Raw genomic sequence first — 21005 nt, 5'->3', positions numbered from 1 at the left:
CAGATCAGCGCGAGGGAGAGCCGCAGATCAGCGCGAGGGAGAGCCGGCAGATCAGCGCGAGGGAGAGCCGCAGATCAGCGCAAGGGAGAGCCGCAGATCAGCGTGAGGGAGAGCCGGTAGCGGCAGATCAGCGCGAGGGAGAGCCGGCCCGGCAGACTTGCGCTGCTGCGAACCGGTTCCGCATTGTTGCACAGCGATCCAGGCAGCTGCTTCCAGCGCACGGTCCATTCTCAAAGTGGCGCAACCAAAAAACTATAATTAGCACACGATCGTTCTTGTCTGCACATCTTCTCTATTTTCTGTCTTATTTGTGCCTGAAGCTCGCTACTGCGGAGCTCATCACCTGTGCTGTGGTGATGTCACCTCACGCAGCATCGAAAACGCGCTCTGCGCTTTTCGGTCAGGAGATCCCTTTGATCTGCTCAAAAGTAACTGATGAGGTGAAAAGGTAAGAATCCAGGCAACAGATTTTCTGGAGAATTAAGAGGAGATGCAGGAAGATGAGAGACAGACAGGACAGGAAAATAGTTCAATAAAAACAAAAAAACAATCAATCAATCAATCAATCAATCAAAGCTTTATTTATAAAGCGCCTTCCGCAACCCTGTCAGGAAGCCCAAAGCGCTGAAAGTGAAACAAAGCGCTGAAAACAAAGTGTTGAAAAGTAAAATGTAGGTAGATTCATCTCCACTACACGTTTTTACCTATAAAAAACAATAAGTTATACACATGTCATATTTATACATCTGATACAATTCAGATCACCTTCAAAACTCAGTCACACACCCAGGGCCGTTTCAAGACATTTTGGGGGCCAAGGCAAAATGCCCCCCCCCCCCCCCCCCAATAACTGGGCTCCCCAGAAGCCTCTGTGTAATTCATGCCCTCTCCAGTAGTGTTAGTTATATGGTGTTTATAAAAGCCCCTCAGACATTACTGACATGTTCTAATATTATCAGATGAAAAACTAAATTATCAGACATGCTGTCTCATCTGCTTCTTTTATAAACTTGCAAAAAGTAACAAAACCATTTGAAAGCCACTATTTGTGGATTCTCTGAAAGTTTCCATGGAGTGTGTGACTAGTTATTTTTTCATTGATCCTATCGTCTAATCTCACAGCTGAAACAAGCATCCTTAATAATCCGTGCACAGGAAGCGTACCGATGCTGTAGTAAAACAAAAGGTATAATAATTTATTATTAATAAAACCTTGTTGCAGAACTAAAGCAGAAAAATTTGATTTTGCATTAAATATGCTAAATATTTATATATGAATATTTTTAGAGCCCTTTAATTGGCAGAATCTGATATTAATTTAGTTCTTACAAAAAATGGGTCCCAACATGGTTTGTGTGGCGTTGCCATAGTGTGACGTCATAGGCACAGATCCCCTGTCCTCTTGTTTGGAAATGGAAATATGGTCACCCTACATTAAACAAACTGTCCACCCGGGCTTTTGCACTGCACAGAGAAGCTTCGCTGCCTACGACTGAACGTCAGTTGAGAGTCAGTCTCATGCAGAATGACCAATGAAGAGAGGGCCTCAAGTTAAGACCCTCTCCTCATTGGTCAGTCCACACGAGGTGGGTCAAAGGTTACTCTGGGCGGGTTACGTGTTGTCAGGCATTCAAGTATTGAGTATATTTACTGCATATTACAGTAAAATATTCTGTATGTGACCACATTATGGTGATCCTCGGGTCGTGATGATGGAGCCCTTGAATATTGTTGCCCAGGGTACAACAAAGTGTTAATCTGGCCCTGGTTCCGCCGTCACATTCCCGCAGAAACTGGTTGATCACACCGGGGCCAGACTACTAGCATGTGGTTTTACAACCACAATGTCCTCAGAAGCAAAAACGCTTTTCAAAGGGAGGGAGGAGTCCTAACTGTTGCTGCAGGCGTGTTGTGTGAGAGTGCAGTTATATACTGGTTAATATATTTTTGGGTTCAGTTGCTTTCATGTGGCCTAATGTGAGTCTATTTGGGATCATTGGAATGATCAGCAGCATTTCTTGATGTGACTTTATGGCAGTTGCCCAGGGCATCATCGCAAGGAGGATGGCATTCATTTACTTTTGTTTTATTTGGTATTTTTTCAGTCATTTTTTGGAAATAGTGATCAATTTTGATTAATTCACAGCCTATGTTTAATTACATTTAAAATATATGTCAACAGATGAGATCAAACAAAACAGATGAGAATTGCCCTTAAGCTGTTTAACTTGGACCAAGCATTTTAGGTCACAGATAGATGTAGCTTAGGGTCTCTGTCTATACACCTTATAAGACAATTTAGGTGATGGCATGTTGTTTTTCTGCTATTGAACTGTTTTCTAATAATGTTGTGTTAAATAAAGTGAAGGAAGGAGAGAAATAACGTTTCCCTAGCAGTTTTTAAAAATTTCCCCATGTAATCCGATTAATCGATTAATCGTGTCGAGACCCCATCCGATTAATCGATTATCCAAATAATCGTTTGTTGCAGCCCTAAAGAATATATATAAAAAAGAGGAGTGGACCAAGAATAGAGCCCTGGGGAACTCCCCAGGGGAGCGGGACAAAAGGAGAAGAGCAGTCGCCTATGTGAATGCCGATACTTCTATCAGACAGATAAGAGTGAAACCATTTTGGCACAGTCCCTGTGACGCCAACAAAAGATTCCAGCCTGGTTAGCAGAACGTTATGGTCAACCGTGTCGAATGCCGCTGATAGGTCTAGCAGTTGTAACAAAACAAAGGAACCAGTATCAGTTTCTGTCAGAATGTCATTTAACACACGAATATGTGCAGATTCAGTGCTATGACATGGCCTTAAAGCAGACTGAAAATGGCCAAGTAGTGAATGTTCCAGTAAATTATGTGAGAGTTGAGCATGTACCACTTTTTCAATAACCTTAGATAAAAAAGGAAGTTTGGAGATTGGAAGGAAACTTGCAAAATCATTTCGATCCAGGCCAGGCTTTTTCTAAAGGATTCTGGAAACACTCCAGAGAACAAACTGTGATTTAAAATATTCAGAATAAAAGGACCCACTACTGGTAGTACCCCAAGTAGCAACATTGGGGGCAGAACATCCAGTGGGGAACCTGATGGTTTCATAGACCTGATTCATTTATCAAGATCTTGAAGGGAGACATGATCAAAATCAGAGAACGGAGGAGTGACTCTTTCTGGGTAACAGGTCCAAACAAATTATGTCTGATGGTACAGACTTTTCCCAGGAAAAAATTCTGAAAGTTGGTGCATAGTGCTGTAGTTGGTGTGAAGGGGGCAGTGGATTCCTTTAGTGAAAGAACAGAGTTGATGGTACTGAAAAGCTTGCGTTGACCACCACGATGCCTCTCAATGATGGTGGCAAAATAATTATTTTTGGCTGATCTGACAGGTTTTTGGTAAGCTGCCAGGGAGTCTTTCAGCATTTGGAAGGAAATTTGTAGCTTGTCCTTTTTCCATCTACGTTCAAGTGTCCTACACTGGCATCTGAGCGCATGAGTGTTGTCGTTTAACCAGGGATCAGTGATGGTCTTTTTTGCCTGAGTTTAAGCAGTGCAACAGAGTCTAGGGCAGCAGAACAAGCCATATTGAGGGAGTCCACCAAACCATCTACTCCCACAAATGTAAATGGGGAGAAGGATGTTAATAGGCCAGCCTCCAGGCTAGATGATAGCATAACAGAGGACGAGGGAGCAATATACCGAGCGTAACGTTTAGCTTGATGCCTTGTAGGGAGAGATACTTGGTTTGAGATATTAAAAATGATTGGAAAATGATCAGAGACACACACATGATCTACAAATAAATCAGAAACACAGAGTCCAAAAGATAAAATTAAGTCCAGTGTATGGGGGCGATCATGGGTAGGATCCTTGACCAGTTGTTTTTACAAACCTCCCAAAGTTTCTGTCTTGATGTTAGAGATGGAAATGAAACGTCATGAGGAGCCCGGCAATCCGTAACCTGACACACATGAGGTTATTATGTAATGAAGGAGAGTTTTCCAAATGGGCCTGCCTGGTGTCAGACTTGTTTTGGTTTCGCTGATCTGGGAGGTCTCGTCTTTTGGAAGCCACAATGAAGCAGTGAAGGGGTTCAGCTTCATTCTTCCACTCTGCACCCTCCCCCCACCCCACTGCCATCCTTTTTCTGCCACGTAGCACCACAGCACACTCCATGTCCTGTGAGACTTTTAGTCCTTGTTTTGTATTCGTCTGCAGATAATAACAATCATGGTTTCTATTAAAATGCTCATCATTCAGTTATTTTTTTATTTTATTTTTTGTAAATCCTTGTTGCCTTTAGTGCAACTTTTTACTCAGTCACTTCCTCTGCTGTAGATGATGAAAGATTTAGCCTGTTGTTGTCTAAATTATTCAAATTGGTCTCATTGTTCTCTGCTTTAGTTTCATGATTAGTAAAATTTGTGCTACTTTTTGAAAACACAGGTTTGCCACAAGAAATAGTGGCATACAGAGTATTTATAAATCATGACTTAGCTGATCATTAAAACAATTGATGGGAACTACACTGACAGGAAAAACCCTCTGAATGTACAGTTCTTGTTCCAGTTTATCTTTTACTGTAAAGAGTATACACAATATGAGCTGTTGGTTTATCAGAATTGGATGTGCCAAGATTTAGGTGAGTACCTCTCTCTAGCACCAGTGTGGCTTTTCCTCCATCTGCAAAGTGGACTCGACACACGGGAGGCGACATCGCCTCTCCTCCATTCATTTTCAATGAGACATGCGCGACAAAGCGATAATCGCGGGTCTCCCTCCTCCTAAGCGAAACGCGAAAAACGTTTGTGTGAAATTTTGCACTCGTGCACGTGTCGTGCACAGGCGACCCAGCGACGCAATCCCAGAAAGTTGAAATATTTTCAACTTTTCGTTGCTCGGACGAGGACCAATCAGCGGAGGTTTCATTCACTGACCAATGACCGGACAGGATGCTCCGTACACCTCCGAGCAAACATGGAGGAGAAGTTGATTATTATTATGTTTTATATAGTAAAATCAGAAGTAAAATTTCACGTAACTCTAGCAGCACCTTGTGAAACATCATGTCTACCACCTTTTTAACTCTGAACCGCTTAAATAACCTTAATTCCCTCCAACCTGACACAGCCAAACAAAACAACGGAAGTTTCAATTTCGCCGTGGAACAGCCCCTACTCTCCTTTCTTAGGAGCACGTCATGGCGGAGATCAAAGAGTCACGTCTGTAAGCTAATTACCTCTTGTTAGCTGATAACATAGAGTTGCATGTATTCATTGGTGCAGCACAACATGACGATTTTATTACTTTTAGAAAGTATTTGCTCTAATATTACAAACACTAATGATTTATTTTATCCCTCTATGTTGCAGTGTTAAAAGAAGCGCTCCTCTTCAATGGATGGGTTTGTTATAAAGTTAATTAAAAGTTGTTTGATAAGCTATCATCTTGTCTTTATTATTAGATGGCACATAGCTGATCACACTTCAAACTAGAAGTGAATGATGGGTGTGTTAGAGCATCCTGGTGCAATAGGGTTAGGGTTAGCGTGTCATGCATAAAAGCATAGCTTTTATGCATGACACGATTAGCCGACTACTAATCTGCTCCACTGCATAATAGAGCACTGTGATGGGCATAACACAATGCTGCTCAGGCCAATGGTAAACCTGCTGAGGCTTCTAGGTAACATCAACAAAGTGGCGCCACCCAAAAAAATATATAATTGACACATAAATGTTCATGTCCGCTCATATTCCCTCTGGTATTTTCTGCTTTTGTTCGAGGCTGACGCGCTCTGTCGCTGCAGCGCTCATCATCCGTGGTCCGGTGACTCCACTGGCGCGGCCGGACAGCGCAGCGCACAAACCGCAATTTTTTGCAGTCATTAGATCCATTTGATCTGCTTAGTTAAAAAGTAACTCATGAAGTGGAAAAGGAGAAAGCAGGCAGCATTTTTTCTGGAAGACTGAAAGGAGCTGCAGGAAAATCAGGCAGACATGACAGGAAAATAGGAAAAGAAAACCAAGAAAACAAAAACACTTAAAAATGTTATCCCTCAAAATGTTTTTACCTTTATGAAGCAATAATTTATCAGCATGTAATATATATATATATATATATATATATATATATATATATATATATATATATATATATATATATATATATATAGATTTATATATATTTGATACAATTCAGATCACCTACGTAACTCAGTCCCAGGCCCAGGGTGGTATCAAGTCATTTTGGGGACCAAGGCAAAATAGACCCCTGTTAGGTATTTTAAGTTAAGGTGCATTTGTTTTTATGTTAGACTTTTTTATATTTGCACTAAAGTCCAAAATTGAAGAATTTGTTATGTATTACTTGATTGTTTGAGCTGTCTCACAGAAGTGATCTGTTTAACAGAGTTGTTAAATGTTAAAATAAAGTTAATTAAATAAAAAGCCAAGGAACATTATGGATCTGTTTCTTCACTTTATTTATTCTTTGTTTTATGTATCAAAAGTATCGGCTCGGGACTCGATATTGGCAGATTCTCAAAATCAAATGACTCTGACTCAAGGGCAAAAAAACCTGATCGGGACATCCCTAGCAAAATCATTTAGCTTCGGCTACTGTCTGTCTAGATAGAAGAGTTTTTTTGTCAGAACAGCATGACATGATGGAGAAATTGAAATAAAACGAAAAAGACAATGCAGAAGAGAGTGATCTTTGGGGCCCAGCTGTACATTTATAGTCTTTGTGGACACGTCATCTTTCCACAAATTGATTCCCATTAAATATTAATGAATGGGGGCCTTAACCAGCAGCCTGATCTGAGAAGCACAGAGGCGCTGCTTTGTCCCATCTGCTGGTAGCATCACCATCTCAAAGGATTTTTAAAAGTTGTCATTTTTCAAACTTCTTTTTTTTGGTGCCAGGGGTCATGTCATGTAACTAAAAACACATCTGGGTTAATTACAGTTATTAATAAAAACAGTCCTACAGTTTTTTTAATAAAATAATTGGCTGCATATAGTAAAATGGGTTAAGTACAGTAGTGTTTACAGTGTTGTATCAGTGGTTAAGTCAAGAAGCTTATCTTTAAACGGACTGTTGGCCACAGTGTTTATTGCATTGGCCTTTAAAAATCCCATTCCAGTTCACCACTAATATCATTTTGGTTGAATATGTTTACAATCTATTCATTAGCAATATCGATGTAGTTTTCTTTCAGACCTTTTATTTAGGCTAATATTTGTGTTTGAAAGACTAGAACATGAAGTCCTCCTAGCTTTAGAGTTGGAGGAAAACAAATGGACAGGATGTGGCATCACAGCAGCGTTGGGGCAAGGGGGCCTGGCACAAAATACACTGCAAGTCTGTGATTGTTTTTTATTGCCACGTGTGTGGTCTTTTAGGCATTCAAAATCGTCATAACAATTTCTAATCCTCTTAACTGAGCAGTGTGTTCCAGCCTGTTCCTTGCCTTATATTTCATGTCCTTCAACTGCAGAGCACCTACAACATCAGTGTTGGACGACGTGCAGAGCAGCACCTATATTAATTTTAAATTCCTTCCATGGGAACCCAGCCTTAGTGGTGATAACATTGGCATATTGACTCTTGGTGGGTTTCCTTATTTTTATTGGGTGAGCGTGAAGTTTTCTCACATCCATAGATTCAGTATCTTTTGTTTCCTTTGTGCTTTTAGCACAGATTTGAGCAGAGAATGTTGTCAATGATGAAATGGTCTGTATGATTTTATCCAATGGCATTAGGTTTGATCAGTCTGTATGTCTGCTGTTAGCAACTCTGTACGCAATAACATATCCCTCCACTAAATGGATGTTAATACAGTTTGATAGGAGAGAAGACCAATCACAAGTAGGCTTCAGGGAAGCTCAACGGCCTTTTACCATCAAGAACATTTTACCTCTCCTCTAAAGCCCTTGACCTACACTGCATTACTGCCAACCCCCATGACACCTGGAAGAAGATCCTCTTTACTCACTGCAACTACTGGTCCTGTCCATGCGCCAGGTCTCTATCTATATCAACATCTCTCAGTGGGCAGCTGGGCCCCAGAGCGGGACCTTGCCTTACCATTAAGATCAATTACCTAACCTTGATTTAATGGAGCCCCTGTCTCCATTACTTATCCCAGCACAGGGAGCCTTTCAATCATCCCTACGTCCAGCCTCCTTGAGATCCCGATGTCTTTGTTTGATTCTCTTATCAGACCTTTGTGTTACAGAATACAACACCAGGCAAAGCAGGCTCAACAGTTAATAATAGATGAGCCCAAGACCATTAAAAGCATTAACGTGAGAGGAATTCACAATATGACAGATAATATTTTGGGTCCAATGAGGGCCGTGGTCATTTGCGAGAGTGCCTATGACTTCATGCCAGCATCAACCTTGAACATGTAAATCTGAAATAAAGTGCCAGGTTGTTTCTGTCCATTCTGGATCAATGTTCTGCCCTAAACCTCACACTTGGCGTTGTGGTTTTTAATTATTTGGGGAGGTTTGATCATGTTTAAGCTAGTTTTTCATTGTGGGTGCAGAAGGAGCGTTGTTTACCCTGCTGGAGTGCAGAGACGAGCCAAACCCCTCCCCTGCAAATTCAGGAAACCAGTATGGAGAGCTGCAGCAGCAAACCTGGTATCCCAATGACTGGAAACCTTATTCTATTATTGCTGCTACATGTACACACTAGATGTCGTTTTGGTGTTCATGTTCACTTTTCCATTATTCAGTATTAAATACTGTTGTGATTGAAGAGCTTTTTAAGAAACATGTTGTGTCAAAGAAATTTTGATTAAAAACACAAAATCTGACAATTGATGAAAATTAATGCACATGAAATAATCATGACCCATGGAGATATTGTATCGAATTGAATCATTGACATGATGATCGTATTTGAATCGAATCGTGAGATTAGTGAAGATTCACACCTCTACAGCTTATGTATATACAAATGTAGAATTTCATGCCTATAGGAATATTTTGAATAGACGTTGGTGAGAAATGTAAATGAAAATGGACAAGTTTGTGAACGGACTCAGACTTTGACAAGTAAACAAGTAAAAGAATTATACACTGTGCCTTTAAGGGCTACCAGTACTCAGGTTTTATGGGTAGTCTAGCTTTTTAGTTGTTATCTTAAGGTTTCCTGCAGCTGAGTTTACAGTGAGGTTTTCCTCAGAGGCCTCAACAGCCTCATGGGTCGTGATGGAGTTACCTAAAGTGATTCCCTGCACATTTATCGGAGAGTAGCTGTTTGGATCATCGCCCACCTTTCAGAAAGCATCCCCACCATCCTCCTGAGATGATAAAACCAGCTCTCTCTATTAATCATGCAGTAGACTATCCCCACACAGTGTAAAGATTCAATTGCAAAGTAAATGGATTAGAGGAAAGTGAATTGCTGTATTGAAGTATGGAGTGAGACAGGAAATGGGAGTAGGTAGACATGTTGGAGGAACAGAGCTGTCTGAAGGAGCCAATAGCAGCCAGGGGGAGATCATAACAAGCAGATTCAGTGCATCACAGGAAGGTTTTGTTTCAGCAGAAGTGAAATGTTCATGTCAGCAGATTAACAGCTGCATGACCTTTATCTGTGTGTGTTCTTTGTGTCTCGGTGTCACAGACACACTCCGAGATGGTATTTCTGTCTGAGTCTTTATGAAAACAAAGCTTCAGTTAGTTTTTTAGTTCATTGTTTCATTTGTCATGTATAGGAGGACTCAAAACTAGGATTGCTCCAATCAGGTGTTTCGTTGCTGATCCCTGATATTGATAGGGCTGAGGGGGAGGGTGCAACAGTTTCGCTGCCGTGCTTCTCCTGTGGGGGTGGGGTGGGAGTGATTTCGTAGCCGTGGCGCAGTGCCACGCCTGAGCCTAGGTAGGGGAAATGCTGTGCTTTGTTTGCTCTCGGTGTGTTTACATCTTACATTACATCTCAAATGGAACAATAAACAGATCGTGAACGCGCAGATTTAGCTTTATACGTTCTTACTGTACCTTGGAGAACATTTGTCTTTGTAAGTATCGAGTTGTTTAGAGAATGTTTAGGCCTGTGTTAAAATTACATAGTTGATCAAATGTTAGCAGTGTGAGCACACACATGCTATGCTAAGCTAGGCTAATTGCCAAGCGTGATGCTAGGACACTTGCAATAGTCAGTAATGTATTTTTTTCTGTTTCTGTACATTGTAGTTATGATTAGGGGTGTAACGGTAGGCCTAAATCGTATTCGGTTCAGTGTTTTGAAGACCTCGGTTTGAATAATTTTCGGTATATTATGGACATCAGATTCTGACTACACAGGGCAAACTCCTAGCTTTTCACAAGTTGTGCCAAATAAAACATATCTCAAAAGATAAACCTCAGATCTGTCGTATTTTTGCATTTTGAGAGAGAGGGGATGAAGACAAAGAGTTAGATGGGTAATATGTGCATTGTATGTAAAAGTTGGGTCTCTAAGAGGTAAAATCCAATATCGATATTTTCCACTATTACATTTTAAGGCCAATATCGGCCAATAATATCGATAGACCAATAATATCGCACATTCCTAGATATGACCAATTAAAAACAAACCCTGCTCCGTTAAATGCAGCAACTGGGACAAAACATGGAGCCAGTTGACATGGAGAAATAGATTTACACTAAGAGATATTGCCTACGGACTGCAAACATGTGAAGGGTTTTGTATTCTGGAGCCGTGGAATGAGCTGCTTTCTTGTCCCAACTTGTCAGATGCATCTGTACTGGTGTTTTGCAGAAAGGATTTAACCTGCTGGCCGACACATGTCATAGGTCTGGGCTATATGGCCTCAAATCAATAACACAATAAATTGAGCAGGTCACCTTGATTAATGAACGATTAGTACCCATAAAATAACAGTTAGAGGGTGAAGTAGTGGTGGTGGTAGATTTGGTTTAGTTTGCCCCAAAAATCCTTCAACAACCACTTCATCCAACTGCTTCCAGAAAAGATGAGCTGAAGAGCTTCAGATTTATTACTAGTTGAATATTTAATTGGCATAATAAATAATTTAGGTGGGTGTGATGTAGTGGTGGCTGGAGGAACCGGATAAGTGGAGTATTACTGCTTTCATGTCCAACGTGTTTGTTTCTCTCTAATCTTGTATGAAAGGACATGGGCATATGGTACCAGGACACACTTACCACTGATGGGTTTGATCAGGAGAGATGAGAACCTGGAAGAGCTCTTTTTATTGTGACAGTGAACAAACGACAGAGAAAAGAGAAATTATGTTCAGCTCATTTGAGTGAATGATTGTGGCTTGATTTATTTCAAGGGTGATAAAGGTGGTTGTTTAAAGAACGAGATTATTTATCCAGCATGTAGCCAGCTGAGTGAGCGTGCTGGAGTCCATCTTTAATTTGTTTTTCATGATCCAGTTACAGTCAATTAGATGTTTCCAATAACCAGAGCTGAGAAATGGGCCAGTCTGCTTTAATCAAGCCATTTAGGAGCATGCTGGTCCCAGAAAGCTAACGCTGTTTCTCACCAGCACAGATGATGCAGAAAGATGTGGTTGTCAACACTTACACAAACAGTTATGGTAACCAAACAGTTATGGTATAGTTCAAGGCTCAGCTGGATCTGTGTGCTTTCTAATGGGAATATTTTCCATCGTTAATCTGAGCCACTTTTTTCTGTAGAGCTGAACGACTTTAGGAAAAGATGTAATTGTGATTTTTCTGTGATTAGATTAGTTTTCAAATCAGCTTTCAGCGCAATAATCATGTTTTACAGTAACATTTACAAGCATAACAGGAAAGGACATCATACCATCAAGACATTAAAAGCTATTACTCTAATGCAATGCTTCTCAATTAGTAGGGCCACCTGTGCATGTCTTCCTGAGTTTCTGCATTATTTCAGCTTTCCTCTGCAAATTAAATTAATTGACCAGAGATGAATCGAAAACTAAGAAAGTCTCTCTTTAAGTCTATTTCCCCTCCTGTCTTCAATTCACCATTGCACCCATGTTTATGTTCATAGCATCATGACATCACTGCTTTATAACTGGATAGCTGAAACCAGCACGACGGTTACAGATTGGGATTAACATGGTACAGCTCTACTTCCTATTAACATTCATATTTTCGCCTGATACAAGTTCCAGTTCATGATTATCACGGGCTAAAGTAGTTTGCCCTGAAAAGACCCACTAAAGATTTAAACCTGTGATGACCTGTCAGAAACCCTCTAACTGACCAGATATGAAACCAGCTGATTTCTGTTTGCTGTCAGGGTGGAGAGGTCCACGGACCAGGTCATCAAGCCGGTGAATGTGGAGGCCTTGTCCAAGTGGGTGGGAAAGATCCCGGCTGATGTGGTGAGAGACATGGCTGTCATCGCTCCCATGCTTTCCCGGCTGGGCTACGATCCACATGCCAACCCCCCCAACTATGGTCAGCCTGATGCCAAAGTTCTGGACAACACCAGGAGGGTAAGTGTTGAGCAAACATGTTTTTTAAAAAAAATGGGTTTGAGGCTCTAGAGACATAGGTAATGCTCCAGTAGAACATATTTCATTTGCAATATGTGTTAAAAATAAACAGATTTAATGAAATAAACTTTAAAAATAAAGAATTAGGACAAAAAGTAACAGGTTTTCTAATCTAAACTTCAAACTGTTTGCACCACTCATTTTATATATTTATTATAAGACGACTGGTAGTGGTCTAAGCCAGTGTGGGCTGGATTTAATGAAAACACGTTTTCACTGCTGCAGTAAGGAGGTATGGTATTTGTTTAGGTCTGTGATAGGGATGCAGCACAGGATTGTGGGAGGAAGGAATGGAGGTGGTGTGGTGGCTTTGTGGTTCTTGTCCAAATTGTAATAATAATAATAATATATATAGATATATAAATATTGATGAATATCATAATTGGCCATAACAGTATTATTAATATTGGATCTCAATATTAGCTCAAATTATTATATTGGTGTATCCCTAATAATGTTGATAGAAGCAGAATCAAAAATAAAAATGAAATGAAAACACAGTGGACAGGACCATGAATCTGCTTTTGTTCCACCTGTATTTCTGCAGCTAATCTAATTGGGATGCAGGGTGTTGTTCTTGGGAGAAACTTAAAATTTGTTCCCGTCTCTGAATCACTTGGCCGCCTGCAGTGTTTAGTGAGCAATCTCTGGTGGGAAGGATGACGATTCAGACTAAACCACAGAGCTTTTAATTAATGGCTGGCCTGCTCCTAACATTGTTAACTCTGTTCTTATCGCTGATGTGAAATATCCTCATGTCTGTGCTGTCTTTAGAGCAGAACCTTTTCTCACATTTAAACTGAGTTTGCTGTTAGATGCTCTGCAGCCATGCTGCCTGTGTTGCTTCCTGAAGGTCTGTTTTCGTTGGACCTCTTGTGAATTGTACTTGCTGACATTTTTAGGTCTCCCTGCTGTTTGAATGACCAGTATTAGTGTTATTGCATTTAGCAGAGAAAAAGATCAACAAACGGAGAAGACTTGGATAAAGTTGATTTGAGTAATTTTGCATTGATGATATGTGGAGAAACAGTGGCATGTTCCTTTAAGCCTGCTTCACAGCTGTGTTTCTACTTTACTGGTAAAACGGAATGACTGCCTGTGCCTGCTACAGTCTGTTTTCCCAGTTTAACCTTTTCCCCATAAGATCCCAGTCCAAACATATCTGGCTGATCTGTTGCTCCCATGCACAGAGCCCAGAATTATTTCCAGATATTTGGATTAAGTCCTGAAATGTCTCATCGGTTTAGCCATGGAGGTTGTTCATTTGTGGCTCAGGGCTGGGCTAGATTTAGATTTAAGTAGGCCTGAGCTAAACATGGATTTTTTAAATTCTTTTCAGAGATTTGTCGTTACTTCAGTGGATCTGCTTTTCTAATCTTCATTGTAGATGCAGATTATCATGCTTACAGGTAAAAAATTGGAATTAGTAAGTTATTTCCCAGTTAAGGCTGGGCGATAAAACCGTAGCAGTTTGTATTTTTACATCAAGTTTCCTCAATGGACATTTGAGAATGGGTCAACAAAACTTCGATATAAAGCACAACTACATGGCTCAGAAGCAGGCAGATGGACGTTCTGCTAATGGCTGATGCTTGTGTAGCTTTCGCCTGCTGCAGGTAACGGGTTATATGCCTGGTAAAACATAAAAAAGAGCACTCCCAAGAAAAAAACAGACTGAGGTAGTGATGTGCGATACCACAGATTTCCTTTACAATCCAATACCAAGTAAAATTTGGTCCAGTATTGGTGAGACCAATAAGATCCAATACCAATATTTGCTCAAAGATTTTTGTTTGAAAATTTTTAAATATAAAGTAATATATTTAGATTATAACTTTGTACAGATGACTCTCTGAGTTTGTTTCTGCCTGGACATTTATATTTTTGGTCAGATACCCTCAAGAATAGCTGAAAACCTCCACTATAGACAGAGGCTGGAGGTCCTTTACTATCATCTCTTGAGTGTTTTTGCTTTTTGAGAATCATCTACATATAATATATATACACAGGGATCATAAAAGGATGGTATTGCCCATTATTACAAGCTTAATCTTATTTAGACTCAACAAGTAACACTAAGGAGAAAGGAAATCGGAGTTTACACACTCCTGCTGTTTTATATAGAATGATGTGACTCAAATTAATATATTGCCTATAAAATACATATTTAAATACATTTGATTATACCTACATTGTGAAATATTCAATTATTTATTTTTTAAACGAAAACTTTTTCTAAGTTAAATCTGACATTACCCAGTTCATCTGCACCAGACTCAACCAGTTCTGTCATTAGGCAGAGTTCATGCTGTCCTTTACAGTCAGGAGGTCTTCTGTGTTTCAAACCTGTCATAAAGACACTCTTACTGCTGAAATAACATGTACACCAGCAGAGAAACACAAAGTGAGATTGTGCTCTCTCAGTGAAACCTGCAAACCCACAGAAGGGAAGCAGTATACCAGAACAGACATGTGTTACATTATGCTTATTTTCCCAGTGAAACCATTAGATATGCATAAAGTATTGGTTTTCTGCTGCACGTGACCTAGTAAAGTCTTGGTTTCTGTTTTTCAGTCCTTTGTGGAAAAGAGAAGAGGGTCATGTTGTTGAAGTTGGTGAGCAATGAGCATGTCCTTGGCATCTGAATTGCCTTTCCATTTATTTGAGGGGAATCCAAAAGGGATGGGAACAAGAATGCAAAGAAAAACTCCACTCTGTGACTTGAATGGAAAAACTTTGGCACATATAAAAGAAATAAGAGGCCTTTTTCCACTTTCGTTACTGGAAATTGCCTGACCACAGACAGACATGGAAAGAGTAAAGATGGCATGACACCGCCTGAGTTACACTTGGAAATCAGGCATAAACCTCTTAAGGGACTTTTTTTAGCTGAAGATAAATGACTTAAAATCTCAAACTGTTCTAACTAAAAGTAAATCAAGTTGAGGAGTTTTCGGACATCAGCTGATGTTGGCAGGTTAGCTCTCATTCTAAAGTAAAAGTCCCATTGTAACCACTGGTGGGTGAAATTTGCTCTCCGCATTTGACCCATCTCCCGGGAAGCAGTGAGCTGCAGACGCGGCCATGCTCGGGAACCATTTGGTGGTTTAACCTTCCAATCGAACCCCATAATATTGAGTCTAAAGCGGGGGAGGCATTGGGTCCCATTTTTAAAGTCTTTGGTATGATCCAACCGTGAATGTGAACCCACGATTTCCCAGTCTCAGGCGAACACTCGTACCACTAGACCACGGAGTTGGTCCGCTGAACAGTCTCGTAGTCTCGTGTTGTGACTTGGATGTAATGGTCTGGGTCGTTTGTAGTAGGTCTGCACAACATATCGAAAAATTATCGTCATCGCGATAACAGGACGTGCGATAGGCCCATCGCAAAGCACGTCAAAAACGGCGATAAATGTTTGGTTCAAACATTTCCATCCCTGTCATACATCAACTTTTTGTAAACCAGCTCTGTTTTTTACGCTGAAGTATTATTTGACCAATCAAATGTAGCCCTTCTGATATGCGGCCAATCAGATGGGTCCGTTCACGTAATACACCTGCCCCCTACGTAGACCCTTACCCCAAAATTCCACTATCTCCGCTCCGGCCCCGCTTTCCACTGCCGCTCGCTTCCCTTGTTCGTCATGCTGGCTCAGAGTAACGAACGCACTTTGTGCTGAGGTTTCTGGAATCAGCCCTGCTTTCAAACATGAACGTGAGTCCGCTCGGTGTCGTTAAGCAGCTGATAATAACCGGGCTGACTTCGACACGCGCCGGTGAACCAACCCACCTACCTCCATGTTGCTAGTGCTCCACCAGGTGGTGACGTTAGCCCCAGGCTCCGGTTAGCTTCCAGCTAAAAGGCTACAGCACTCTCCTCCCAGTCCTACCCTGCTAAAGAGGGCCTGGAAACGTTCCCCCACACATCAAAGTGATTTTTCATTTATGAGCTTTTATAACCTTGTCAGGATAGTTGATTTGCTGCCGCACATAAACTGTCAGTCAGAAGCTCTGCTAGCCGGTTATCTTGGAGAAGCTAGTTCAATTTGTTAGCTTGTTATCAGAATCATAGTTGCAGTTTCATCATCTGAGCTGCTTTTTAAGATCTAGGCTAACCTGTTCAATTTGGGGTTAAAAACAAACGTTTTCACATAGTTTCCATGTAGTTTTTTTTTGCCAGTTCCTCTTCTGAAAGGTAGACAATTGTTTTTCTCTTTCCCTCAGAAAATCTTAATATTCTGCTAGTTTGGCCCAGCACAGTTCACTTCCCAATAGCAGCAACAGCCTTATATCATAACCACATAAGTGGAGAAAATGTCCAGTAGCAATGAGAGAATTTGCTGTTGCATTTAAGTGATGTTAACTATTATTTAACATTTAAACTCATTTTCAGATTTTTTTTATTTATTCAGAAAACCCTGGTAAGGGATGTTTTCTGTATTTGGAGCATCAGAAAAAGTTTTATGGTGGAGGTGATGTTTTAAAGTCACTGAGAAACTGCATGCATGCAGTGTGTTGTTTTGCTGCTAATACAGTAGCAGGTGCAGCTGCATATTTTTGCAATAAAAATGGTATGTTGTGATGGAATTCATTCATTAGTTTTTGTTTGCTTTGAACCCAGAGCAGACGTCACACGCCAGACGACATCAACACTGCATACTTTAGTATTTGTTCATTTATCGTGAGTAATATCGATATTGCAATATTAAGCACTGTTATCGAATATCGCAGATTTTCCTAATATCGTGCAGCCCTAGTTTGTAGCCAAGTTGTGCTTATGTTGTCCCACGAGCAGCTCTGTGCTCTTTTTCTTTTTCTTTTTTTGCTGCATCATCAACCAGCAAGTGGCGTTTGAATGGACCAGAAGCTGACCACAGGAGCATCTTTAGCGCCATTTACTAAATGAATTGCTGTGTTTGAACTGATGAACTCAGCCTCACTAGGAGGGTGTGTAGTAGTGATGCAATGACCATGTGCCTTGTTTCCTTCGGGGAGTACTTACTGGGATGCACCAAAGTACAAATTCTTGGCCAACACCGAAAATGAGGAAACTCAGGCCGAAATCGAAAGAAATGGTTACGATGTGTACTAACCTTACTAAAATCAAGTCATTGCAATAAATCAATTAAAAACCTATGAAAATGTTTATTTAGCTCTGACATCACGTGCAGGTCTTCTTCTGCCATTCACCTTGTGGTTGCTCCTGCTCATCTCACCACTGCTGGAAACAGAGCTTCCAGTCGCTCTGGTCCCCGGCTCTGGAACTCACTTCCTCCTGACATCCGAAACACTCTCATTCAAATCCAAACTCAAAACTCACCTGTTCAAACTGGCTTACACGCTCTAGTCCACAAACTCTTCACTCTGTAATTTATAGTATATTCTTGTAATTCTATTGTTTAAATTATCTTATTCTTATTTTTGTGTAAGTTTTATCATGTTTTGTGAGGTGACCTTGGGTTTTGAAAGGCGCCTATAAATTAAATGCATTATTATTATGATTATTATTATTATTATTATATAATATTACAGTGATGTACAATATAAATAAAAACTAAAAATGAAATTATAAATAAAAAAATAATAAATTATAAATGTACAGGCTTGGCTTGGGCAGTATCCAACTTTTTAATACCGTCCAACTTCCTCCACATTTTACCATGGTGTACGATATTACCAGGACTAATTTACAAATGATGTCATGAGTCTCAAGTAGAATTACCAAACTGTTGGCTTGGACCTGACCATTCAGAAACTGAATAACAAACACCATTAATAAACAATAACAACATAACACACATAATATTGACAACTTTTAAAAAATGCAGCTTATAAAAATATTCTTCGCCTAAAACAAATCAACATATTTACCTTTTCCGGCTTCAACATAGGACTAAAAGTAAAAGTGCTTCACATACAGTACAGGCCAAGAGTTTGGACACACCTTCGCATTCAATGTGTTTTCTTTATTTTCATGACCAGTTACATTGGTAGATTCTCACTGAAGGCATCAAAACTATGAATGGACACATGTGGAGTTATGTACTTAACCAAAAAAGGTGAAATAACAGAAAACATGATTTATATTTATTTCATATTTATTCATGTTCTATTTTCTTCAAAATAGTCACCCGTTGCTCTGATTACTGCTTTGCACACTCTTGGCATTCTCTTGATGAGCTTTAAGAGGTAGGTTTCCAACCGTCTTAAAGGACTATTTCAGGTTACTACCTCTTGAAGCTCATCAAGAGAATGCCAAGAGTGTGCTCTCCAACAGGCTTGCAAGGACAGATAATGGCATTGCGTGTCTCCATCCCGACACAGATGCAGAAGCATAAACTAGGCTTTAGGTTCCCTGCTGACCTCTGGCAGGCTCTAGATTGGTTTGCATCTAAAAGGACAGGTGGGTGGATGACAGAAAATTAATATAACTTGCGGTGAATCACTGTGTAGAACTGTGCTGTGTACATTAGCAAATCAGAACAGAACCCCAGCCTTATAAATAGGACTGAGCCATTGTTCAGATCCAGATTTATTTCTCAGTCATGGTCCAAACAGCTGGTGTTGATCTGTAGCAGCTTTGTGTTCCAGTCAGCCCCTCCTGAAGTTGCAGTGTCTCAATGTAAGACGAGGACAAAGACATGCACTTCCTGTAAGTTAGTGTTTGTTGCTGATATTCTATCAAGGCTGCCATGTGTGAAAGTGCTGGTCCAACATCAGATCTTCATGCTGTTTCCTTCTCATGGCGTTCAGCATGTTAATACTTTGCAAATGTGTCTGTGGTCCTGTGTCCATTGTCTGCATGTGTTTTTCACCCCCGTGCTCTGTCTCTAGTCCATGCTGATTTCGGTGGACCTGTCTGACTTGTTGATTGTTGTGCATTTGTGTAGAAGCCTGTTTACTGGATTTATGCCATTTGCAGTTCATCACTTCACTTTTCCTGCATCTGCCCTATCTGCGGGGTTCATAATGCGCTCCTTTCCTCTCCAACTTTTCAGTGTAGAGTTCTGATAGTGAAGATGTTTTATCAGCCACGTCAAAAACAGTCCATGTCAGATTTTATATCATTTACACCATTGTACAAACACCTTTAGCACGTGCAACTTTGCTTTAGTCATACTTCCTTTGTTAGAGGATGATAGTTGTGAAGGCAAATGGTTTCCATCAGCGGTCACTAAAGTAAACACAGATTTACTGATGGAATTGTACTGAATTGGTACGTAGGACACTTTTGCAACACCTTTTCTGTCTGTTTGGATCACGTGGGTCACATGATGATGATTATAAACAAAACAAGGATTGCAGCGTTATTTATAGTCCCATCTATAGCTGTCTCACATTTCATCATGATCACACAGTCTGTGGTGTACTATAGATCTATATACAAGTGTATTCTTGGAAATCTGTTTATTTTTGAGTTGGCGTAGTTCTTTACAGACAGCATATGATGGGATGAGCTTTAGCAACATTAAAACAGACCGAGGACCATAAAACTTTCACAACAACTCAAACCTTTAGGCTTGTTTAATATATAAGAACTTATTTTTAAAGTATTGATATATAACACTGACTGGTTTAATAAAGTACATTCATACACAGTTTATTGTTTCTGTAAATTCTTGCTAGAGTTTGCATGTTTTCTCTTACACTATGAGTCACCTCCTCTCCACGTCGCTTTGGTAAAGACACTGGTGAGCGCACTCTCTGACTGCAGCTACCTGCATCTAGGATCTCGTAAGAACCCTCATTCGATTTTAAAACTTCTACTAGGGATGTAGAGAGTTTAATGTCTTAGTTTTTGCTCTGCAGAGAGGACTCATCAGTGCTGCCTGACCAGCTCTGGGTTTGCTCTTCACGTTCCGGGCTCACTGAGTGGCAGCAGCACATTCAGCTGACTGCACACCACTGAGCTGCTCACGTAAACTAACATTCTCTTTGAGAGTCTTGTGACATGTAGAAAAGAATGGAGCTGCTAGATCAGCCTCAGCTATTTAATCGCGTTTATAATGAATGTTATCAAAGTCTGGCTATGTGCAGATTCATTTGAGTTTGTGCAGAATTTTTTTCCACGTCTCACTTCATTAGTGTAAAAACCCTTCTAATGTCTGAGTGGTGTTGCTCAAGACATCTGGCATTCAGCCCTCACTCAAACCAAGAGATGATGGCGCCACATGTGGTAATGCTCTCTCTGCAGTCATCAGTTTTCACCAAGCACCATCCAAATATTTACCCTCCTGTGTCATCTCCTCCCCAGCCTTGATTTTAGCCCAGGAAACCCATCATGGACCTCGGTACTCAGCAGAGCGATAGTTTAGGACATCGACATATAAATATTGGACAATGGGTTTCCATAGGCTCCAATAACACATTTTTGAAGATAAATGGGAGGTGGCCACCACCGCCATTTTGACCGTGTCACAGGTTCCGTCAAGCCCAGACAATTCCATAAAAGGGAAG

General features: G+C 40.4%; 1 protein-coding gene across 2 annotated transcripts in view; it reads left to right on the top strand.

The window, feature by feature from the left end:
• tpst1 (tyrosylprotein sulfotransferase 1) overlaps positions 1-21005 on the top strand; it is a 65941-nt gene that overhangs the window by 27595 nt on the left and 17341 nt on the right. For both annotated transcript variants that reach the window (XM_054742908.2, XM_054742907.2), the window contains exon 3: positions 12287-12485. In XM_054742908.2, coding sequence (XP_054598883.1) covers positions 12287-12485 — 199 coding nt within the window. The remainder of the gene's footprint in view (positions 1-12286; positions 12486-21005) is intronic.

This window comes from Nothobranchius furzeri, chromosome 13 (assembly GCF_043380555.1).
Source record: "Nothobranchius furzeri strain GRZ-AD chromosome 13, NfurGRZ-RIMD1, whole genome shotgun sequence".
Lineage (NCBI taxonomy): Eukaryota > Metazoa > Chordata > Actinopteri > Cyprinodontiformes > Nothobranchiidae > Nothobranchius > Nothobranchius furzeri.
The sequence above is the reverse complement of the archived record's forward strand: the minus strand, read 5'-3'. Positions and strand labels throughout refer to the sequence as shown.